Source organism: Sebastes fasciatus, chromosome 12, assembly GCF_043250625.1.
Source record: "Sebastes fasciatus isolate fSebFas1 chromosome 12, fSebFas1.pri, whole genome shotgun sequence".
In the NCBI taxonomy this organism is placed as follows: Eukaryota; Metazoa; Chordata; class Actinopteri; order Perciformes; family Sebastidae; genus Sebastes; species Sebastes fasciatus.
The window spans coordinates 29,875,079-29,900,375 of NC_133806.1; the positions used below are offsets into that span (position 1 = coordinate 29,875,079).

General features: G+C 43.6%; 2 protein-coding genes across 3 annotated transcripts in view; one reads left to right on the plus strand and one right to left on the minus strand.

Moving 5' to 3' along the window:
- Positions 1-290: 290 nt before the first annotated feature.
- Positions 291-22,623, minus strand: mms22l (MMS22-like, DNA repair protein). Of its 2 annotated transcripts, XR_012596393.1 has the most exons (27): positions 22,466-22,623; positions 21,300-21,497; positions 20,825-20,950; positions 20,551-20,603; positions 19,744-19,831; positions 19,450-19,627; positions 18,632-18,725; positions 18,201-18,331; positions 17,676-17,789; positions 17,409-17,585; positions 16,052-16,114; positions 15,829-15,948; positions 15,076-15,311; positions 12,038-12,254; positions 11,657-11,946; positions 7,667-7,848; positions 7,122-7,272; positions 6,021-6,160; positions 4,709-4,851; positions 4,290-4,446; positions 4,023-4,168; positions 3,627-3,838; positions 3,164-3,330; positions 2,447-2,543; positions 2,120-2,287; positions 1,816-1,951; positions 291-484 (listed from the first exon to the last, which is right to left on the minus strand). XR_012596393.1 is itself a non-coding variant. In XM_074654676.1 (26 exons), the coding sequence occupies exons 2-26, from the start codon at positions 21,470-21,472 to the stop codon at positions 1,876-1,878; spliced, it is 3,699 nt and encodes a 1,232-aa protein (XP_074510777.1). In that variant the 5' UTR covers positions 21,473-21,497; positions 22,466-22,623; the 3' UTR covers positions 509-1,875. The 2 variants fall into 2 exon arrangements, 1 of the variants encoding a protein (XP_074510777.1); XM_074654676.1 differs by lacking the exon at positions 291-484 and having other exon boundaries at positions 509-1,951.
- LOC141779855 (furin-like protease kpc-1) overlaps positions 22,602-25,297 on the plus strand; it is a 211,859-nt gene continuing 209,163 nt past the window's right edge. Inside the window, exon 1 of the mRNA XM_074654880.1 lies at positions 22,602-22,697. Within this exon, the coding sequence (XP_074510981.1) occupies positions 22,602-22,697 (96 nt within the window). The remainder of the gene's footprint in view (positions 22,698-25,297) is intronic.

Genomic DNA, 25,297 nt, shown 5'->3' on the forward strand with positions numbered 1-25,297 from the left:
ATGGGAAGAAGGTGAATGATAGAGCAGATAACTAAACGCTAATTTAAAGCGTCACTTCCACTGCGTCTCCAACCACTTCTGATACCGTCGGAGAGAAAGGAATGCAGTGCAGCAGAAAGCCGCGCCGATGGAGGGATGCTTTGCAGTTTGATGAGGCTGGAAAATGACTAGCAATGACAGAAAATGGGACTTGGTGATTGTGGGAGACAGGAGTGAGACTTCATGTGATTAGGTGCAAACTAAAGCCTGAATTGCAAGAGATTGCTGCGACTTGGAAAGGCGAGAGAGAATTGGAACAAACAGTACTCCTCTCCTTTACTTTTTTTTTTTTGCTGCTGAACTCTTTGGGCTCGCCCACGACTGTCATCAAATCTGTAATTCAGAGTGCCAACTGAGTGGAGACGGATCCAGCACCTGATGGTATGAGCACGAATAGTCTGTGCTCACTTCAGTGCACACATTCCTCACTTTTCTCACCATAAAACTGAAATGAAAAAAGGTGGAGAGACCTAAATGAGCACATTCATATTTATCGTCACATTTTATTTTATTAATAATGCATCTCCCACAATGCAAAGCTGCACCTTCTTTACAATATGTACATTATATATACAACCTGGTGATGATGATGCTTATAGTCCATGATTGGAACATTAACAGGCTCATGCATGAAGGACATTTAGAGTTCTTTAAAGGGACAGTTCACCCCAAAATCAAAAATACATATTTTTCCTCCAACCTGTAGTGCTATTCATCAATCTAGACTGTTTTGGTGTGAGCTGCAGAGTGTTGGACATGTCGGCCGTAGAGATGTCTGCCTTGATGTCTCTTTCCAGAAAACATGACTCGGTTACTCAAGATAATCCACAGACCTTGTTGTGAGCAGTTTCATGTAGGAATTATTTTCTTGCTACACCCACCAACCGTATCACTGTGCAGAAGGAAGTGTGTATCTACTCATGGACGTGAGGCCCGTGCTAGTGACAGATGTAAACCTTAATGGCATCAACGTTAGCTACATCTGTTGTTGCCTGTTGGGCTGCAGTTTGCCATGTTATGATTTGAGCATATTCTTTAATGCTAAATGCAGTACCTGTGAGGGTTTCTGGACAATATCTGTCATTGTTTTGTGTTGTTAGTTGATTTCCAATAATAAATATATACATACATTTGCATAAAGCAAACATATTTGACCACTCCCATGTCTATAAGAGTATTGAATACTTGACAAATCTCCCTTTAAGGTACATTTTGAACAGATAAAAAATGTGGTAGTTAATCACGATTAAATACTTTAAATCAATTGACAGCTCTAATTCCTACATGAAACTACTCACAACAAGATTTTGATTATCTTGAGTAACCGGATCATGTTTTCTGGAAAGAGATATTGCTTGTTGAGTTTTTCAAATGTATTTTTGGCGCTTTGAGCACCACAAGCCGAGTGCCATCTAGTTCCATTATATTGGAGAGAAGGCAGACATTTCTACGACCAATATCTCCAACACTCGGCAACTCACACTAAAACAACCTAGATTGATAAACAGCACTACAGGTAAGAGGACAAATATGTAGTTTTGTTTTGGGGGTGAACTGTCCCTTTAATTACAGCTGATAAGGCACTTTTAAAAATTCACAGTTTCATGTCTCCATGCTGTGTTTTTCCAGCATCAGATCAGGTTTTAACAGTAACTCAGCTAATGAAATGCACTAAACCTTCACATTCTGTAGGATCCCCTTGTAAGCAGCACTGTCATTTTCTGATGACCAAACTAAGATATTTGGTACAAAAGAAAGTAGGTTGGTATGACTAACAAGTGGTTCTTGGAGCTGGCGACAGGTCCTGGAGTTGGTCCTTTTTTTTTTTTTCACTTTTCAGTCCGCTTCCAGACTGGTTATTTCTGCCTGCCCACTCTCTCCAAGGAGGCACAGCAACTTCCTATATGCACTCCTGTTACACAGAGAGATGGAGCAGTCACATTAGTGAACAACAAAGCAACACAGCTACAGAATGTTCTGTACGTTAACACCTGCTTATTGTCTGGACAACTTAAAAATAGTTTAAGGCGATGAATGCCATCTACATGGCTTCCGCGGTGTGATTCATGCGCTCGCTCACCTCAAGGCGATGTTCCTCCCCAGTCCTCTCTTGTGTTCGGTGTTTCTCAGACTGACAGACAGGTTGGGAATGAGAGCTTGAACCACGGAGGGATCTAAAACAGCCACCGTCTCCAGGACGCCGTATACCTGCCTGTCGTAGACTCCCTCGTTCTCCTCCACAAACGACCTAGGAGCATTGGGATTACACAAACAGTAAAAAAAAACGTGAGGGATAAAATAGGCTTTTATGTAATATAGATAGTTACTCTGTGCCTACAGTGCCTGCATCCGTGTGTTCATCCAATACAGGTGCAGATTTTTATTGCCATACATTATTGTCAATTACCGTAAGACAGCGATCATCTGGTCACACGGTCCCTGTGTAGATGCAGCAGCACATCGCTCCACCACAAGCTGTAAGGCATCTGTGCTCGTCTTCCTCACTGCACAGAAAAAAAAAAAAACCACAGTGATATCATTACAGCCCTTCAGTGAGTACTATGAACACAAACTTGATTGTTTGTTTTTTCTGTAAGCATTGAGGACATGTTTGCAACCATCTCGCTGATAGTAAGTACTACAATTACAGCATTTATTGAGTTGGTAGTGAAGTGAAGATGCAGCAAATGCAGGCCTAGTCAGATTTATTTTGGAGAACCATGAGGGGGAAAAAAAGGACTTTAAACATTTTGCAAACAAAATCGCAGTCATACGTGATTACATGAATTCCTAAACAGACAAGTAATCACTGCGTTAAAGATAACGTCAGAGTATTTACTGAACTGTGGTCCTTTTAGTAGCTCACATTAGGATCGTTTTCTGTATGACATCATTAGAAGCATCAGAAGAACATTAGGCCAGTCAGGATTGGCTGGATCCAAGGTCACGAGAATCAGGGAATATAGAGACCCTCTCCCTAAAAACTGGGCTATCTTCCTTTCTACACATGAACAAGGAGGGTGGTCTGGTGAGACACTCTAGACTGGGATATTCTGAGGACCAATCGCAGCCCACTTTATAAACTCCAGATTATTTTGTGTTTTATGCACAAGCATGCTCTCACCCTGCGGCTCGTTGACCAGCATCACACAGCGCAGCAGAGAGGGGAGGGGCAGAGTGAGGAGGGTGGGGTCCGAGTCACTGTTTCGTCTCAGGAGCTCCAATAGGAACATCAGGACTGCCGCCAGCCGGGGCGGAGGGGCGTGACCTTTAAACTGCAGGAAGCTCCCACTGTAAAATTAGAAAGGGACATTTCCATTAACTTTTAATCCTTAAGAAGAATAGCGTAGTTTAAGAAATATATATTTTTTGGAGAAACATAGTCGAAAACAAGAAATCATATCAACAAGAATGTGTCCTAGATGATGAGATTCAAATTGAGTCAGGTAAATAAATATGAAATCTAAGCTGCCATTTATCACTTTCATTTTCTTCTGTCACTCTCATACTATGAAACATGTTGCACACGTTGATTTGCAGGACGGGAGCGAACGGAGGCAAACAACACCCCAGTTCTGGAGACCTACCAGAGCACCTCCAAGATGGTCCTCCTCAGCGCCGCTCCTCGGGTGGTTGGGCTGGCCTCGCAGGCGCTCAGAAGCACTGGGTGGTTGGCGATGATGCCCACGGAAGGAGAGGCAGGGAGGAAATAGTCCAGATATCTGCGGGTAACAGAGCGGAGCTGCTGCTTCAGGTGGGCTCCCTGCGACTGAGACACGCTGGAAGCCACCGACAGACCCTGCAGGAGAATAAATTAAAGAGTCAGAATGAAAACATCTGAAGAAATTACAGACATAAGTGATGAAAAAGGGTGTTTGATTAGGGTTTCAGGTCTCTTTCATAACACCAGACACTTTTAAAGCCTGCTGTGCGTCCTGATTGTCTAAGACGTGATCCAGGGTACAATGTATGTTTGTCCTAACCTGTAAATATAGAGGCAGGCTGTCCCTGAGTGCTTTGTCCTGCTGTGTGAGTTGGTGGGGAAGCAGCAGCCCGTCCACAATACGGAACAGCAGCTGCTGGGCTTTAGGTGTGGCCAGCAGGGGGCTCCAGTGCTTCACTATGCAACCTGGATCAAACGGCACACAACAAGAGTCAGACACACAACAGTAATGATCAGAAGAAAGAAACTCCTGAAGCTTTGTCTATTGTATAACGTGTTTGAAGTAGATGGGTTCTGCTGCACCTACCAACAGCCCAGTAGGCCAGCTGCAGCCTCTCTTGGTTCTTGCTGACCAGAGAGGGTTTAATGTGTTTCAGGATGTCACCAATGTAGTCCAGGGCTCTGGTCACCATGGCTGAACGCTCAGACATAACCTGCAGTCCACTGTACACGCTGCCCACGGCCTGACACCACGAGGAAGCAGATAAGAAAATGAATTCATGGAAATACCTGCATGTAAATACAGGCTGCTGTAGTAGAGATATGACAGTGACATGCTGAGCGTACATCACATATAGTGCAGACTTGAGTAAAGGTGGGCTAAGATATGCTGGGTACTGTAGGTCTTATAACTGAGGATGAGGGGACATGTCAGGGACATTAAAGTGTAAATCATTCACATCCTACAGGAACTCTGTGTATTTGACACCCGTGAGAATGTGTTACCTTGACAAAAACCTCCAGGGCTGAAGTGGGCTCGAGCCTCGCGGCTGTGGGCTGGAGGCCCGCTCTCTGCAGTAGACTGTCCACCTCAGGAAGTCTCAGCACAAGCCGGGTCAGTTCACACAACTGCTCCTCCACTTCCCGGCCTGGAAGAAATGTAGGCACAAACACTGGGTAGTTCAACAATAATGTATCCTTCATTCATCTCTAATACAAGGCAAACAGGTAACAGGTAACACGCCTAAGACTTCTCTCTACAAAGATGTAACAAAATTCATTCAATTCAGAGCAGAGTTAGGGTCATGAAGATTTGGGATTTGCATTTGAGTACAGCAACATTTCTAACATCTGTTGTTGGGTTGTTGAAGGAGTTAAAGACACACTGGTTCAAACTGTACACTGCACAGCTTTCATCACCTAAAATGATAAAACCCTATCAAACTTACGGAAGCCCTGAGAAGCAAGTGAATTTTTTTTTCTGGTGATCCATTTTCTAAGTCTGATCTAAACTGTTTTCCTCTCCCGTGTTTATGATTTAAGAACAGGTGAACAAAAGGTTTTGCCAGAATAATCTTTCTAAATTCCTTAAATTTTTTTCTTCCATCTGTGAAACACGTGAAAAAACAAGTTTTGCCAGGTGGAAGAAAACCTTTTCCTGAATATTCTTTCTACGTTTTTTTGTCAGGATAATTTTTTCAAGTGTGTCGTTGTAATACTCATTTCGGCCACAAGAGGCTGAAGTTCTCCACTGCCCCACGCTCTAAATAGGAGTAAAAGCATTCATGTTTTCCCTAAAGGCAGATTAGCGCAGATTAAAATAGACATGACAGTAATGTTACATAACTTGCGAACACACAATATATGTACCTTGTGTTTAGGGTGCACGGAGAAAAACAGGAATGTTTTTAGTCCTATTTAGAACATGGGGTAGTGGTGCACTTCAGCCTCTTGTGGCCGAAATAAGTATTACAACAACAAACACAGAAAAATGATCCTAGCAAAACTTTCTTCACCTGTTCTTAAGTCATAAACACACGAGAGAAAACAATTTACTTGGATCATCATCATCATTTTTTTCTCACTTCTTCCGTAGAAACTAGTTACCGGGGAAATGAATACATACAATTTGCAAAATTCCCAGATGCTTCCTGTCTTACCCAAAGAGTTTATGCCAGAATATGTCCATGAATATGCCAGAAATATATATATATATAAATAAATCATATACACCTGTATCTACGTAAGTAAATATTACCTGGTGTTCAATGGATGGTTATTTTTTTGTTGTATCACATTGTAGACTCAGTTGCATTACCTGTTCTGCTGTCAGACCCATCTGGGTTCTTTTGAGGGTGCTGCTGTAGAACACAGCGGAACCAGGCCCTCACTGACAGGCTCTGTGCCGAACCGGACACAACACCGGCAGAACCGCTGCTTAGTGAGGCTACCAGCTCACTGGAAAAGGCAGAAACAGATAATCTTTTCACACAAATGTAACGTGTGTAGTTATATATACGACTACTACTGGATTTACCGGTCTTTACTTGATGATGAAGATGTGAAGAAATGTCGTGCATTCAACATGTGAGAGGCGTAAGCCATATGCACAAGCACACTTAACATTAATGTCAATGTTAAAAATTCACATTCGATGCCTCATTGTGCTGAAGTGGTCGTATTTTTTGGTGTTCTGACAGGAGAACGTCTATGCCAAGTCATAAACACTGAAACCCTCTTGTGTGTCTGAAACACATAAATGCCTCTTCCCATCAGATTTCTTCTGAGTTGACATACAGCTTTTAATGATGAGTCTGGAAGGATACAGGGAGGTGACAATTTATATCTAAGGTGTGGTAATTTAATTAAATTTTCGCAAGAATGAATTACTTCATTTTTATAAATTACATATTTCTAACAGCTCAAACAGCAGTGGGCGGAGGGCTTGGCAGACTGGTACTTCTAAACAATAAATACGACGAGTGTCCTTGTTCTGGCTTTATATTCAGGTGTAGCACCTTAATATCACTTGGCAGTGTCTGAAGAGGGCCTTTGAGGTTGAAATAGTCACGTTGTACCCTTGGGTGTAATTTTGAAGATGCACTACATTTTGGAATCAGTTTAGAGGCATGGGAGCAATTTCTTCATTAAAACCTATTTTGATCATAGCAAGGACGCTCACTGTCTAATTTATTAATTAGATAGATACCACCCAATATACCTACAGGACTTGTCTAAAAAACACTTTTGTCAAGTGGTATATCTACTATGATGAAGCTTGACAGCTGACAGGTTCAGAGGTGGACATCTTCCGCGTCTGACTGACCTGATGTTTTCCCGTTAGGAGTGATGTGATAAAAAATGCTTGGTGATTGAGGTAAAAGGCAACAAAGGGTAGATCTCGGAAGGCGAACTGTACCTGTTTTGGAGCAGATGGGGAAGGTAGCGAGTTATCAGAAGCGGTTGAACCATGTCGTCCCAGCCGAAGCATTGCATGATGGACTGGACTGGGTTGGGCTGAAGGTCCTGGGGGGCCGAGCTCGGCAGATCAAAGGCCAACAGGGTGAAGCCTGAGGAAGATGAAATTAATACTTAATTAAATTAATTAATTCTTGCTTGAATTACTAGAAGAACATACATGTATGATTAAAGTGCAGTGTAAGAAGTGTAGGCATGTGTCCCGACTTGTCTATGTTTTGTTTTTTTACCACGTTCTCTTCCCTAAATCATCTCATCCTCTCTAACTAACTACTAATGTTCTTCTCTCTGCCAAGCTTTTCAAATTATCTGCCTTCGTGTAAAATGCTGGCATTAACTCCAAATTATCAGTATCGGCCGTCACAAAGACGATTTGGTCGAACTCTTGTCCAAAACTGTTTTCCTGCTCTCCCCCAGCCTGTCCTCCTACAGCCCTTTCTTCCCTCCTCTCGGTGTCTCTTCTTCCTCCCAGTGGGCGTTACTGACCTGCAGCAGCATCTGCCAGCTGTGCTGGAGGGGTCTGGGAGAGGCGTAGGCTGCGCAGGAAGGGGAAGAAGTGCGCCCAGAGTGCCGCTGCTACCGCTAGGTGGCGCTCTTTCACCACACTGGTGTTACCGGGAGCCCAAGCCGAGGTGGGTGCTGACTGGACACTGCGCTGATGGACCCGTCTGGAAGGACACAGACAAAAAGAAAAAGCAGATAAACAAATCTATCCGACACAAAAATCCAAACGTAGCGCTCCCCGCTTGTGAACAACACCATCCAACTCCGCCCTCTACTTTCTCAAATCCTTCTGCTCCCCTGTTTCCCTTCTTTCACTTCTTCTTCATGTGTTTTCCCCTCTCTTCTCTCCTGGGGGATTACTGGGTGCGGCGGTGCGCTGCAGTGTGGAGCGGAGCAGGGTGGAGGCAGAGGTGGGGAAGGAGAGGAGGATATTATAGGCATAGAGTGGAGCCTAATGCTGATCCCCTGTACACAGACTATACTTTGGCTTCTTCTGGCTCATCCCTGGCCCTGGCCCCAGCCGCTACAGCAGCCCCACAGTGGCTGGCATTAGCCCAGATAAGCAGCTGAAGGAGCTGTAATCTCATTTAGACTGGAGATGATCCTCCTGTCCCCCACATTCGCCCGGATGGGGGTGTGGGGAAGCGGGGTTGAGGTGTGCTGGGGAAGGAGGAAAGGACAGAGGAACTAGTAACACCCCCACCATCCCATCCCATCCCATCCTCAGCCACACACTCTTGTCTGCTGCTATGGTACACACACACACGTACGTACACACACACCTCAGCAGTGCCTTCCCTTCCAGCAAGGTTGCATCTAATCCAGAGAGAGCTGAGACAATCGATTAGAGTCTGAATTCATTAGCCTCGTTACTACTGCGGAATGGGCCTTTCACACCCATCAACCCTCATTGTACAAGACATCATCAGAGACCCCACTTAATCCTCCTCACTGCGGCTTCTTACAATGTGTACACACAAACACACACAACACCAACACACCATTAGGGACCCCGTTTAACCCTTCCTCCTGCTGCATCCCAACATACAGACACATAAAATGAAATATAGCATCCTGAAAATGACAGAGATGCATCAAACTCACACCGAGGCACAAGCTGAATTTAATCCATGTCCACTTTCTATTAAATATAGTGCCCATAAATCTATCAAAAAGTGTAGGTGTAATTGTTACAGTAGGTGTCCTTGACTCAATATCCGATAAAAGGTCGTCACAAAAGGATAACTCTTCTTGTATTTTATCAAGCCAAGGAGATAGGGATTATATGTTTGTACCAAAAACAGATCCAACATGGTGTGCCAATGCCCGCTCACCTCATCAACCAGCGACTCCCCCACTCTCCCACAGTAGAGGGTCATGGGAAGGAATAAAACTGAGGAATTATGCCTGGGACTGGCTTCTTGCCTCAGCACCATGGCAATGGCTATCAAGAGTGAATATTCGGACCCTCCACTGCCTCCGCCATTGGCAGAATAATTCTCTTAATGTGTGCAGATTCCACACGGCTCTCAGTAGACATAATGATGCACAGGCTAAATTTGCCAGGCTACATAATTGCCCATTAATTGTGTCACAGAAAAGACATTAATCACAAAAGGAGATACCGAGAATTGCCAGGCCGAAGAATTATGTTTAATTTGGTGGGACGGATTGGAAAGAGAGAACATGGTTATGTTTTTTTTTTTTTTATTTGGTTAAATGGGTCAGCGTGGTCTGGGCCATAACACAGAGGGGCCTCTGGGAGTCCTCTTCTTCTCTCTCTTCTTGGCCATTAATGTGCAAATGTGTGCCCTCCAACCCCGAGATCTCAGATGGGAAGTTTGGGAATTAGCAAAGCTAACGAGATACCACATTATAGGAGCCCGGCATTGGAATAAGAGAGGAGTACACTTAGGTTAGTGTTTCACTTTTGGTGTGTGGGCACAGGCAGGTGTGTGTGTGTGTGTGTGTGTGTGTGTAGGGTGGAGAGGGTGGAACGTATACACCGGAGAATTAAAGCAATCATACACCTACATGAATCACGGAGAGAGCTCTGTAACACTTAACTTTACAATGTCCTTATTCTAGTGTTTCAGCTCATTTATTAACCTTTTGTAAGTAGTGGAAGTTTAAAGTGACAGTGATACTTTTTGCTTAGTAAAGCCCCCAACTATGTTCCTAGAGACTAGGGGGGGATTTAAGAAATCACATGCGTATTGAGAAGTGCAGCAAAACCTGGAATATATACTTACTAGGGCTGTGTATGAAATCGTAATACTTTTTGCAAATGAATGAAATGTGTCTGCGCATTGACTATCGAAAAATGTACTAAATTTGGCACCGAATGCTGGCTCAGAATTGTTCTCTCCTTTACCAAACCTTTGATCACAGTTACTGATATAAAGCTGCTCTAATCAATTATTTCATGGAGGAGCATGTGGAGCATTTTTTCAGCTCATTGTCATGACATACAAAAGTTAGCGACTAGCTGGTGAACGTAGCAGAGCATTTAGCATCTAAAGAGCTAAATGTGTCCGTCAGGAGTTGGTGGAGACCAAAACAGAGCTCAAAGGAGAGTGAATTTTGAGTTCACATTAGGGCTGCACAAGCATGATATAAGGAAAATATGCCATAACGTTGTCGAATAATATATTGCAATATTACTTGCGATAAATAAACAGATATTAAAGTGTACTCAGTTCTGCCTTTCTGCTGCTTTCAGTATACTGCTAAAATACAACAAATTGCTTGTTGAATTAATTCAAATGAAAGGAAATCTTTTATTGAACAAATTTAACACAAAAAGCACCAATAAAAAAACGATAATTACATTACAAAAAAATTGATGCAGCTTTAAACCAACTTTTAGAATAATTTTAGACTATATTTTATTCAAACAATGTTCTTGTACAGCTATTTACGTTTAAATTGGACTCTTTTGTTAAATGAAAAATAAGGGTTTTGTAGAAAAACTGGTATTCTTGTGGTATCGGTACAGACAGGTACCATATCAGACATTTTTAAATGATTCCCAGCCCTGGTACTTGACTGATTTTTACTTACATGAAGGCAGTCTTTGTGTTAACACTGTCAATGGACGAGCTACATTAGCCATTGTCTAAGATTTCAATTACATGTTGAACATATCCATGTATCGATTCAAAGTTTAAAAGCATGTACTTTAGGTAATTCAAAGCATGAATACTACTTGTTATACTACTTGTGATAGTTATGGTTCATTAGAAAGTAAAGGATTGTTGCAAACTTAAAGGTGACACTCGACTCTTTAACACCAGATTTAACCGAAAACCTACAGTGAGAGATCACACATCATTCCTCACTCCATAGCCTTCCAGTCTCACCTGATTTGTATCTCCTCTCCCTTCTGTTCCCACCTCTTACCTCCCCACATAAACAGACACTGTTTCAGCTGTGGCTCTCTGACCTTCAGCTGGGGTCGATCGTGTAACGAACACCCGTGTCCTACAGCTGAACCCGTCCTGACGCCCTACTGACCATAGTCTCCAAACACGCTCACAGCACTGCCGCCGTCCCCATGACGACAGGAGGGTCCATGGAGGCTCCCTCGGGCCTGTAACTCTACTCAGAGCTTCACCAGCACCTGGTGAGGGTGACACGGGGGCCACTAGGTCTGCTGAGACTAACGGGTGCCTCAACGCAACACAGGGTCTTTACAGACACTCAGTCCTGCTGACAGCACAATCCACCTATTGTCAGTGTGAGAAGCGAGTGGACTCTGGGCTGGGCTGGGTTGGGAAGAGCAGAAGAGATCGCTCTCCTCTGCTGTAGCCACTTATCAGATTTTAATAGAAGCTTAGCTTGGCCTTGGCCAGGAAACATTTGTCTGAATGTGTCCACTATCTGTGAGGGAGCAGCTATCAGTGAGAGGAAAGAATGGGAGAAAGTAAGAGATACTTGGGAGCTGGTGAGTATTTACACCAGCTGTCTCACCTGAGCTGAGCGAGGACGATCTGCAGAAAGCCCAGGGCCGAATTCAGCTCTGAGATGCGGCAAGCACGCAGCAGCCAATCAAACCCTTCGTTGAGCAGCTTTTCCTCCGATAGGTTGAGGCTGGTGCTCGTCTCGAACACCTCAGCCACCCCCTCCAGGTACGAGCCGAGGGGCCCCCAGAGGGCAAGTCTGCGAGAGACCTCTGTGGTCTTATCGTAGAACTCTTTGGCCGTCTCATTAAAGGAAGAGGCCAGCCAGCTCGCCTGTGCACCAACATCCAGACCCCTCTCCTGGAAAAAGATGAGATCAAATGATCTTGAAAATCCTTTGTTGTGTGCCTGATACACTTCCAGATAAAATTTTCTGATTGACGAACAATACCTGGAACAACAATAGCAGTGACAGCTGTCCCCTCCAGACCAGGGTGCGGTGCCCAGGGGGGCAGTTGGAGGGAAGGAAACCCAGCAGCTCACAGGCTCTACCGGCCACATCCTCCAGCTCTACCTGCCTGGCCACCACCAGAAACAGCAACAGGAAGTTCATGAGGCCTGCCTCTGGTAACTCCTGCATCTTCTTTGAGGAGAACTTGGAATAAATCCTGGAAACATAAGAGAACAATAGAGGGAGGAAGAGACAGGGTTTATTATAATGTGGCACAAGAGATGGTCTGCTAAAGGAAAAACAAACAGAGACAGGGACGTGTTCAAGATTACAGTGTCTGCTCAGTTAAAGTGGCAGTAGGCAGTATATTTTGGCATCATTGGGCAAAAATTCCATAATAACTTTTCAGCATAATGTAATTTAAGTGTCCTGAGAGAAAACTAGACTTCTGCACCTCCTCATGGCTCTGTTTTCAGGCTTTAAAAAATCTATCATTTCAGAGAGAGAGCGTTCCTATTGGCTGTGCTCCGGCTGGTGGGCGGTGCTTGGTATTTCCTCAACTTGATCTCAACATGGCTGCCGGGCCACAAACTTTCTCATTTTACAGCTAAACAGTACACTACAAGATGTTTCTGAAAACATTTGAGGAGAGAAATAGGCATTACAGTAACAGAATATTGATTCATATTAGATCAGCGCTGCCTAGTTTGACCGTTTGATCAGGCTTCACGAGTGATTGACAGGCGGCTTTCATAGATGGCAGCTGGACGGCAGACTCCAGATCAGCTCTGAATGGTTGTTTTCCTCAGGTCTATGAAATATAGCAGATGCCACCGGAGCACCGGAGGACACCAGAGGAAGCAGAGGCACATGATTTTTTTCAGATTACCTGTCTCATGCACTATTGTCAGGATATAGTGACCGTTTTATAAAAATAACTTCTTCCCCTTTTATTATTTCTACCCACTGCAGCCTTGAATTGTTTAAAAAAAATCTAATTTCAATTGTTCTTTATTTCCACTGACCAACTCTTCAGATTTGTTCTTCTGAAACCTCTGACTTTAAATGCTGACTAACTGAACTTTCCACCCCCACCGTGCATCCCACCACCTGCCTCCATCGCCCTCTCAGCTCCAGGGGGGAGGCTGGGCTGCCCGGCCTGTGTGTGTGTGTGTGTGTGTGTGTGTGTGTGTGTGTATGTTGGTGAGAGAGAATAGAAAAAGCGAGAGAGGGAGTAAGCAGGATCTAACAGCGTGCTGGGTGGTTCTCTCACCCAGCACGCTGTTAGATCCTGCGGGCACTGTGGAGAAATGCCTTTAAAGATCATGTTAAATGTCAGAGACACTCAGACACACAGCAGTAGGCGCTTGGTCCCTCTCTCTACAGCCAAACCAATTTACTGCAACACCAGAGAGAGATCAATAAAACCACACACACACACATGCGTTGCCACACATCCAGCTTGCTGTTTGCTCGCCCGGCAGGAAAACACAGAATGCTGGAGCCCCCCCCTCCCTGCCCCCTTTCCCTCTCTACACTCCACCTCCCAAACACAGATGCAGCCCACACAGGTGAGTAGAGCTGCTGTTTGGGTCAAAACACAAACAGCCAGCATCCCAAGACAAACTCGGCGTAAGAAGTATGACTGATATAAAGGAGTGGAGAAAAACGAGAGAGGAACTGAGAGAGACCAGGTTAACACCGAAATCAGCTTAGTTACACCCACAGAGGACTATAAAAGGAAAGAGGTGGCCAAGCATGCAGTCTGGGTGTGAGAGGAGGGAGATTTAAATAGATGAATGGGTAATATGTAACAGGGATATAAGCAGAGCACACTGGGAGGGAGGCAGCAGTGAGGATTTGCTGTGTTCTCCCAACCTGTCTGTCTGTTTGTTTATTCCGGACAGCTTTTTTTTCCGGAGGCGAGCAGATGCTCCTAACTCCCGGCGTTGGAGATCAACATGCTCGCAGTCGATCCCATTAATGCGGTCGGCGCGGGTGTCCCGCAGAGCCCGGCCAGGAGTAGGAACGCTGCCGAAATGTTGTAGCGATACAGTCGGCACGCCTCGCGCCTCCTGAGGGGGGAGGAGGTAGTGGTGAGGGAGGTGGAGGAGGAGGAGGAGGAGGAGGGGGGATCTGGACCTGTCCCAGCCCAGTCTGGCTGTTGCCAGACTGCCTACCACCCACATCTCCCCGCTCCCCACCACCCAAGCTCCCCTCTCTATCCGTGCTGGAAACCAACACAGCTTCGTTAAGGCGAATTAACCGCCACGCTCGTTAGCTAATTAGCCCCCATGTCTGCAGTGCTACTGAGCACATTCCAGACAGAGGGAAGTCATTAGGCGGATTTATCTATGGCTGCCTCTCTCTGGCGCCCAGCCGGCCTGGGATATAGGATGGTCCAGCGCTCGGTTCTGATGTGCACATTAGCTTGTGATCTTTCCTCTCTTCATTCTTACTTTCCCTTCACAAAGACACACACACTCTCCCTCCATCCAATGGCCTCACACACACACACACTCATCACCATGTCACTGCTCTAGGGAGCAGGTGCAGTGTGTGTGTGTGCATCCGTAGGAGGCTTCTTGGCTCTGGTCTGTGCTGAAGAGCAGGTGGTTGACTCCTGAGACACCTGCTCCACTGGGGGGCCTGAGTAAATATCAAAGACGCACTGGGAGACTGCGGTGCACCTGGCACGCACACAAACAAGACTGAAATGCATGATAGTGAGCAAACACACATGTTGTTTGTGTATTGATGCAAGTATGCACCGATATACACACACACACAAATCCAAACAGCACACTAAACACATCACACATGAGAAGATCAAGGGGAAAAAGGGAATGCTACAAAGCCTAGTCCTGATTAGTAATCATTTCTCACAGCTTCTACTCCGTGTTTTCCCCTTTTTATCTTCTCTTCCTCCAAAATACTATATACGCTGTATATGGAGGCAACCGCCTGGCCCTGAGACCTACTTTTCATGGTGGAAGTGAATGTGAAGGAGCGAGAACTACAAAGCCTCCCAGACTTACCTTCCTTTGATCTGTCTCTGTGGGACTCCACCAGCCCTGTCCTGGGCGAGGCACAGGGCCAGCACTCGAAGGAAGATGTGGAAGGAGTTGGCTGAGCGGTAGAGCTGGGTATGTCCTGGAGAGTGGAGGGGAGAGGGGGAGCAGCAGCTGCGGGCCTGCTCGAACAGAGCCAGGGGCGTCTTGCACAAAGTGCCCATGCCAGACATCCCGAGCCAGGGTACAGTGAATGAAGCACTCTGGGGTGGAAAAAAGGAAGCAACAAATATGATGCAACTCATAAAAACAATCTAAAAGATAGATCACAGATAAGAAACAAGCCTTTACTTTTTTAGCAAAAAACTTAGACTGACAGCAAGTTGAACATCCAAGACCAAGAAATGAAAGAATATGACACATCATGTCAAAAAGCGGAAGTAAGGTTAATCTATGTCACGAAAGTAAGCTAAAAGTGGTCTGATTGTTGTAGGTATGCTTAAAATGAGGCAACATATCAAGTCTGAGCAACTTTTATCGTCATTTCCTCATTTCCTCCAAGGCCTATGCAAAGGAGGCCAGGTCACGCGTCATCAACGCGTCATATCTTTGGGGGTATAACACATGCACAGTAAAATCTGGTCTGCACTCGCCGAAATTGAGCAAATCGCAACGCACGACCGCAGCTCCAGTTACACTGCGCATGTGTTATACCCCATACCCCAAGACCCGTGTCTGCCCGTGACCCAGCCTTGGTTTCCTCTGAAGGTTGGTCCTCACCAGATTCTTGCTGTAGTAGTCCCAGAGGGTGGAGACAGCACTGGTGCTCGGCTCCCACAGCAGACAGAGACTGAGACAGCATTGGACGTGCATCCTGACCTGTTCCTCTGCTAGACCTCCCTGTTATCACACACAGACACATGCTGTTTCAACTTACTACTAAAACTACATTTTTTCCCCGAAAAGGTTAAAAATTCATGTGTAGACTAGAAGCAGTGCTGACCTTGGGGTTACAGGTTAACTTGAGCAACTCTTCCACAAAAGTCCAATTATTCCCCAGATGTTTCTGTGAGTCCAGATGAAACAAGATGATACATTTAAAAACAATATTGAAAAAAAAAAAAAAATATTAAAAGGAATATTTCAGATTTTTTAAAGTGGGTTGTATTTGGTACTCATCCATAATCAATGAATTACCTACAGAAGATGGCGGTCGGCATGCCAGTTTGGAGAAACAGACAGGAGTATCAGCACGGAAGCAAAGCAATGTACTGCTGTTGATGGGGGCAGCAGCAAAATGTATTTGAGCCACCCAAAAAAATCTAAATCAGTTTAAGTGTACGCTATATTTAGAATATTTGCCGTCAGACAGCCATTTCTGAAGCGGTTATCTATCTACCAGACTTCACTGACAAAAACAGTCATTTTACCTCACAGAACACGGGAGTTTCTGGTCTACCGCTGCCTCGATTGAGTTAGTTTGTTTGGGTTATTGTGTGACTTTGGTGAGTCTGAACTAACCCTTTAAAACACCAAAGTCACACAATAACACAAAGAAACTAGCCGATCGAGGCAGCGGTAGAACAGCAACTCCCATGATCAGCCAGGTAAAATTACTGTTTTTGTCAAGGGAGTCTGGTGGCTTTGAAGAGAGCGTAGATAACGGCTGCAGTTACCCATCGGAAAGGGCTGTCGGACGGCAAGATAAAGCGGTGAAAATATTCTAAATATAGCGTACACTTAAACTAACTGATAATGATTTATTTTAGGTGGCTAAGATATGTTTTGTTGCTGCCCCCGTCCACAGCAGTACATTGCATGTCCCCATGTCGCGTACTTCTGTCTGTTTCTCCAAACTGGGGGCATGCCGACCGTCATCTACTGTAGGTAATACACTGACTATGGGTAATTATCTCATACAACCCCACTTCAAAAAATCGGAACTATGCCTTTAATGTTTTTTTAAATTATACTATAAATATGGTGAAATATAATTGGTGAAAAGTAAGTGTGTCGCTTGCATTGATATTTAAGACTAAAGTAGACAAGGCCTGCTATCAGAGTACCTGCTCTTGATAATGCAGAGGAACCATCATCATCAGTCTGACTTATTTCTACAAACAGTCCTATGCAATTTGTCTCTTTTTCACCAACATGTCAAGTTTGGCACCATTCTTTATCAAAGTGTCAAGACAAATTAATTCTCGAGACTTATTTTAGAACTGCAGAAGCCTCTTTGATGAGAGGCAAAATGTCTTCAAAACTACGACTTCTGTGGAGAATTTGTCTTTACATTCCACTACCTGGATGAATTAAATGCACCTACATATATTTTTTAGAAAAAGAAAACATTTTCTTACCTCGTGCTGGAGAGTGCCGTTACGACTGTACTGCCCTAACATTGCTACATGAGTGACCAGCCACCATGTGAATCCCAGAGGGTCCTTACAGTGCGTGGGGAGGCCACTGAACTGCTCTGCTGCTGGCTTCCCTGAAACCAGCGGCCTCAACAACAAGTTCATGTAGCTCCAGAAAGACTAGAGGGAAACACACGTTGGTTCATTTAGGATTTATGGACAGAGTTATATTCTATTGTGTGACTGTGAACATGTCTGTATTTGCATTACCTGTGTGTGCAACACTTTATTCCTGTATTCCAGAAGGTGCATGAGCAGGACCCACAGCTCTTTGGTGCAGGAGCAAAGGTAGTGATGGCTGCTCAGTGCCTCTGTAGGCCTAACCTACAAATCAACAGGATCCATTTAACATCGTAAGCTCCCAACTGCAGCTCTGATCTACATAAATGCATCACTGACATGAAGATTATACAATTAGTTTGATTACATTTTGTGATACTATAAGTACTCAGCATGCAAAAAACATGGTTATTATCCAGTACTAATGTTGTTTTAGAGGGTTCTCCACCCTAAAAAGGATAATATTATGGGGGGATCTGACAGAAGCCGAATTCATATTCTGTATGCGCCATCTGCAGCTTTCACCCATTTTCTATCAACCGAGCACCAAATGTGGTAATGAACATATTTAATACCGGATTTGCAGTTTGTTTTTTTTCAGCTAAAAAACAACCTAGAAATACTGCTGGCACATCTCAACAGTAAGATGTACTGTAATTATGGCCAGCCGCCCACCTTGCTGTATTTGCCTATGGCCAGACCAGTTAGGTCACACAGCAGACTGCACAGGTGCTCTTCAAACAGACTGGTATCGGTCAGGTTCTCTCCCGTCAGGTTCACAAACTGGTGGGCGTACACCACCTGGCCTGGAGAGAAGAACAGGTAAAATTACTAAAAGCCTGTTTCCATGATAATGACTCACTGAGAGCTGAAAGTCAGGAGATTATTGCCCGTTGCGCTAGTTGTTGTGTAGCAGCATCTATGCAACAATTCCAAACTTTCATGTTATTAAACAGTTGTCCTCCCAGAATAAGTTCTACAGTGTTTCCAATGGATTGGATTCCAATACTACAGGTACGATCAGTCTCTAAACTACAACATTATACAAGCGACATATCACATTTCAATATCTTTTGTGTCTATTTCCTGTCTAAGCAGACACATACCTTGCATCTTGTGACCAAGTAGGTGAAGGATCTCCAAGACTGACCAGTGGATGTCAAGATGAAGGTGTAACAAATGCCAAGAGGGAGGAAAAATCTGTGGGATGAATACAGAGCACCAAGGTCATTTAAAATTCAAGTACAATCAACTGAAAATATTATATTATAGTAAAGTTCTGGGTGATGGGAACTCTTAGTTAAGATTTCTGAAAAATCTGTGGTCATGAGTCATTCCACTTAAAGGTACAGTGTGTAGGAATTGGCAACATCGAATGGTGTGGTTGCAGATTACAACTAACTGAGTACCCCTCCACTCACACCTCACCATAATCACACTATTTTAGGAGCAAAGGAAGTCAGACGGCGGCTGGTGGTTCCACGGTTTTGCACTATGGTTTGCACGCAGCTGACATTACCAGTTTCACAAGCGTGTCATAGAACTACGGTGGCCTTCAGGTAACGTAATAACGCGAGAGGCTCTCTCTAGAGCCAGTGTTCGGTTTGAGCAGCATTCCCTCTATGAAGAGGACCCGCTCCCTATGTAGATATGAAGGGCTCATTCTAAGCTAACGAAAACACAATAGTTCTTAGTTTTAGGTGATTAATACTAATGAAAACATAGTTATGAATATTATATTGCATTTCTGCTAATAGATCCCCTAAATTGTTAAACAATGTTCCTTTAACAGTTTGTATTATGTCCATGGCTCTATAAAGCTTACTTACACTTGTGCCATCCACACTTTTGTTGCAATTTTTTTCAAAGCCCTATCTCCTTTACAACAGCACCTGATGCCTATGCATCACACACACACACACACCTTTCCCGGATTAGCTATAGTGAAGGCACCCTGAACGTTGGCAGGCAGGTCTTTGAGTCGTCCTATGAGGAGAGTGATGCCAAACAGCTCCTCCAGAAGAGCGGAGGGGAGCTGAGCCTCCAGCTCTTCATAGGGGTGTGAATGACTTGCATCCAGGGAGCTGGAAGGTTCCAGGTATCTGAACAGATACAAAAGGAAAATGCATGGCCAAATAAACAAACAAATAAAGTATAAGCAGCATTAAAACATTCAAATGAGTGTTACTGATGTTGACATTAAAATATGAAGAATTACCTGTGCAAGAAGACTTTGACATACTGAAGAAATGAAACACACTGTTGTCTGAGGTCCTCTGCTTCATAGTGGAGGTTGCCTGCTTGACCTACAACACATGAGGGATGTTGTGGGCAGCATTCCTGAATCTTATGTAAAACATGCCCACTGTATCAGATATCAGACATGACTCAAACACTAGAGTTGAGCTCAACAATCTCTTCATGGGAAACTAATTTGTTGGAACAGTTACAGCCATAGCTGATTAATGTGTGTGCTCACTTCAGAAAAGCACGCAATTACACCCATATATACATCTTTATTATTTGTCGCTGTTGCTGCTGCTTCCTCAGTTAATCACTCTAACCACCTTAAATGCATGTAGTGTATGTTGTATTTATATGATCTTTGGCTGGTAAGACTCCTCAGGACAATTCTGCCATGCGCAAAACTATTTTCCTTGCTGATACTGTGGCTCACATTTTAGACCAACTACCCCTCAATTTAAAGGTCTTGGGTTCAACCCACACTTCAGCCAACACGACTTAAAGTTCATCATTTGAGACATCCAAGGGAGCAACTTTTCTTCAGATTCTTTTCCCTTTCTAGATGAAATGGATGCTTAAACCCCCTGTCTGCGTTTGATACTTTATAACTAAACTGTAAATTTCTTGTTTACATTACAGACATTATCTGACTGTACATAAAAGCATCTTGCTAACACATAAGATGTCTGTTAATGTGAGCAAATAATGGCTTACTGTGTGGACAAAATACTGAAGGTCTGATTATTAGCTGGACTGTGGATTGCATATGGCACAAGCTTACCAAAATCATGTGAGCTGGACTGCACCAAGGACTCCAGCCTGTAAACCTTTTGTCTGAAATATAACAAAGACAACTAAGATCAGTGACATGTATGTGAAGGACCCATGTTTCAAAATAAATTAGTTCTGAAGTAAAAAAAAGCTCTGTCTAAGAAGGATTCCATTTCTAAGATTGTGCTGCCACGGAAAATGGTCTTCAGATTAGGATGGTTATGGAAACTATGTTAATTTTAAAAGCAAAATTCAACTGAGTTTTGTTCTACATCTCGGCTTACCTGAACAGACCAAAGAGTAGCTTTGTAGATTCCACCAATGCTGTCTCTGTTACCCAGGGGAAACCAAAGATCTCCACTGTGTCTGTCTCATACTCCGCAGGGGCCGGGTCAAGACGCAACAGCAACCTGCAGAGTGGATGCAGTCACATCAGTTAAGACTTCATTTACTAAGGTTTTTCTGCTGCTGAGACTTCTGCTGCCACCCTATTACAATGGAGGTGACTGGAATTTAATTTGCTGTGCTCCAAGCATCAAAAACTGACCTTTGAAAAAAAAAAAAAAAAAAAAAAAATCAAGAACAGGGTTTGTTTCCAGAAAAATGACTCAGTTACTCAGGATAATCCACAGATGTGTCCACAGTTTTCATAGGGACAGTTTCTCTGGCACAAAATAGGTATGGTAAAAACCGTTGACCTCCAAGTGAGAAAATGTGTTTTTTCTGTGATTCTGGTGAACTGACAGACAGTGACTCTACCGTTTCAGGGAGCCTCTTGCAGTGTATCCCTCTGTGGAGAGAGCTCCGGTGGGGTCCTCCTTCGCTCCAGAGCAGCAGAAGCATGGCGGTCTGGCTGGAGTCAGCTCACATAGGCTGTCTGCTGCAAAGGGAGAAACTGGTGGGGTGAGGGATTGGCTGAAGTCGTCTGCCATGCTGCCAGTACAGAATCAGTACCACCTTTAATGACAAAAAAACATTGTCTTGAGACATGACACGATTGTTTTACAAAACAGAGGTAACATGTTGCGTCAGGTGCAGACAAAAGTTGCAGGCATTCACATACTATAGGGGGAAGATGTACAATATAAAAGCAGATTAAACATGAGCATACAATACAAAGCTATACTATATATCTTAAGGTATTGCTACACAGTGAAGAACATTACAATAAAACACACATCAGAACTATATGTGTTATATCAAACAGAAGCTGCCATTATTCAGCAGACAGCTGTCTATCTGAGATATGTTGGGTTTCACTTGTAAAACCAAACCCTCAAAATCTGGCAATTGATGTCACCTTGCTTCATAACTCGTCAGTAAGTTAACCTCAATAGTCACACATGCTACAGCTAGACAACATAGCAAGTGTGTAAAATGACCCACAGCAGTTATACAATGTTTTATAAAAGGTCTGTCTACAATGTGTGTGTTTGCCAGTAAATAAGCCATCATCCTAATTATGTTAGTGTTAACTAGCTACCTAACTGTCTATGAACGTTAGTTTCTGCTTTAATACGTTGAATGCACAGCTAGCTTTAACCAAACAATGTATAATAACAAGAAGTGAAAGTCAACTGTTGGTTCCATTGCAACATCAGAGCTACGCTTCCGACATGTTGGACTGAAAGCGACTATCAGACGCCAGTAAAACCTCCGCTTAAAAAGTGCTGTACAAAAGCAAAACAACATTGGTTCTATTCTATCGTCATATTCTACTAAGATGTCCTGTGCTGAACAATAAAATATTACAAAATATGACAGGCATTTCGGTCCAAAATGGCAGCAGCGGTTGTTGTCAAATAAACAGCGGAGTTTCATCTGTCTACTTTTAACCTTAGTGACCGAAATAGCAGCATTTCTAACAAGGAAACTAAGCAGAGCAGCGCTTCCGTGAACACAAACGTTAAGAAACATGCACAAACCTTATATTTCGGCTTCTTGTGTAATGTTATATTCCGTAAATGTAAAGCAAAGTATGAAGATTAACACTCATATCACAGCTGTTGTCATGACTCCCTTGTTTGGGTTTTCAGTCTCTCCCGCGCGTTCACTCCACGCATGCGCGAACTCGCCCCGCGGCCGTTGATTGGTCGGAAGTTTCCTGGTGGGCGTGGTCCCGTGACGCGGTCCTCTCGATCTACACACCACAAGAGAGTTCACTGCGACGTGCTTCCTTCTTCGCATTAGTTCTCCAGGTGGAGTGAGTTGCTGCCCTTTTTTGTTTGTTCCAACGTCTTTATTTCTCGAGAATTTTTGTTAAAGAGCAAAATAAATGTGTTCAACATAACGTTACCACTTATAACACCACTTATATTCACCTTCACGAGACTTTAAGTAACACTAATTTAAGATAGGCTAATTAAAAATGTCTATTTGGTCTTTATAAATAGAGTCACAGAGTTCAAGTCTGCTTAATTTACACCAAATTTATCAGATATAGGCCTTAAAAGAAACACACAAGACGAACACTGTTCAGTATGTCTAAATTATTATCATTAAAACATCTATAGCATACACTTTTGATGCTAATAAAAGGTATTTTTATGCACTGACCAGACCTGCTCCATGCCATGACTTTTCTATGTCAAAGTGACTTTGTCCCCCTCAGTCTTACTTCAGGGGTCCAGCTTAAAGTCATTCAACACAATGCATTGGTTTAAGTAGGATTTTCTCCACGCTAACCCTGATTTCCATATGCAGATGTGTCTCTCCCTACAGTCCCTCTCGCCATCACACCATTTCTTGCATTCTAATGCACTTTCTCTCACATCTTTACTAAATCCCCCCTTCCGCCTCACAGCCGTGGATGTGCTCGTTTTCTCCACTTACACTTCGTTATTTCTTCTGCACGTTTGACTTGTCTAGTAGAGGAGATGCTGCACGATAGATGCGGTGTGTTTTGCATGCTCTAAAATGTGCACGTTTTTATGACCAGGAGTCAGTGGAGACAGTAAACATGGACGCGTCGGGAGATTTGTTTCTTTCCGATGCATCGACCTCCCGCTCCGCTGTCAACAGGAGGCAGTCCGTCTGTGTGTGTGAGGAGGCTGTGTCGGCTGCAAGGGAAAGGTAAATGCTTTCTTTTTTTTCTGTCGCTACGCTACAAACCCATTCATCCTTTCTAGGCACCGTAGTACATGATGGAGGGATGGAGGGGGTGATGTTTGAACCTGTCTCATCCCCCCTCCCCTCGCCTCCCCTCGCCCTATGATGCAGCCTCGTGTCCAGCCTGTGATGCACTGGACCAGGTTTTCAATTCAAGACTCAGGACTAAACATTTGATGACTGTAAACTTGATTTAAACCATTCTCTGGATGCACTTACTAGTAATCCACCCCACCCCACAACAATGATGCCTATAATGGATGCAGTGGGGCTTTATTATGTTAATGTAATAACCTGGTGTTGTGATTACTTGCAGCCTTTTGAGGCTTCTTGATAAACTTAATAAACTGGATGTAAAGGACTACTGTAGCTAATATATGGGTTACTACTGACATACTACTACAGAATCAGTTGCCCCACTGTATAATGTAATAATAGTCAAAAACATACAGCCACACAGGTGTTTCACATTTCTGCTGATTAGACCTCATGTAGGTTGTAGTTGGGTGGAGCTACCAGCTGAGGATAGACCTTTTTCACATGAGATGCTTTGACTTGGGACAGTAGGAAAGCACAGGTGTAAATAATAACATTAACAGTGTTATATTCAGGTGAGCCATGGCAATGAGCCAGCATGCACATAACCAGGGCCTGCTGGCACACCTACATGGAATGTATCCATTGTTATATTATAATAACAGATATCATTAGTTACACCGGTGCTATCTACTCTATGGAGGCTGAAACTGACAAAAAAGTATTGAACGTTTATCAGACAAATCACAGATAAATATGAATACTTCAATAAACAATCAAGTTTTTTAAACAAAATATAAAGTTTTATACATTATACTTTAACCCAAGTGACATTTCCCATTTTACTTTTCACATTACCAGTTTCCCTTTAAGATGTGAGATGGATGTGTCCATGTATGTCCAGGGCATTGATTGGTCTGCAGTGCAGGTGTAGTTTCCTTTATCAGTTGATTGGAGGACTGGGCCCATTCACTGAGGTCACCAAACTTTGCTGAGCTCAGCATCTAAAAGGTGTTTATTGTCCTGCCTTAAAAGGTGTGACAAAGCTAACACATACTGTAGGCTAAATTCCAAATAACATACTCTTTCTTTTTACAATTATTACATATAGACAGCTGCCCTTACAAAGTACATACTGTTGCATGCAGTATGCATCCAGTTGGGACATACTACTTCTTCATACTATTCTGCCTTGAACTTTGACCCTTTTGCTCATAGCTGCAACTATTAGTCGATTCTGAATAGCCAGAAAAGCATGCAAGCTTGCATACCAGGAGATCCTGATATTTTTGGCATAATGCATTTGAGATACTATGTATTGGGACATACTACATCTTTTTCTGTCATACTAAATATTATGGTATGGGTATTGGAGCGCACAGACAGAGTCACAGAAATGTTAATCAATCACAGTGTGTACACATCCACACAACTGTGAGTGGAGGTCTGATCTGTTAACACCTGTGTACCTGTATCACCTTTCTTTAGCCACTCATCCCTGACCCACTAGAGGGATCATGGGTCATCATGAGTTATGGTCATCTACAGATCAGCTGCTGGTAGAGGTTTATGCTGCATTTCTGTACTGTCTGCAGAATGTGAAAAAAATGGGA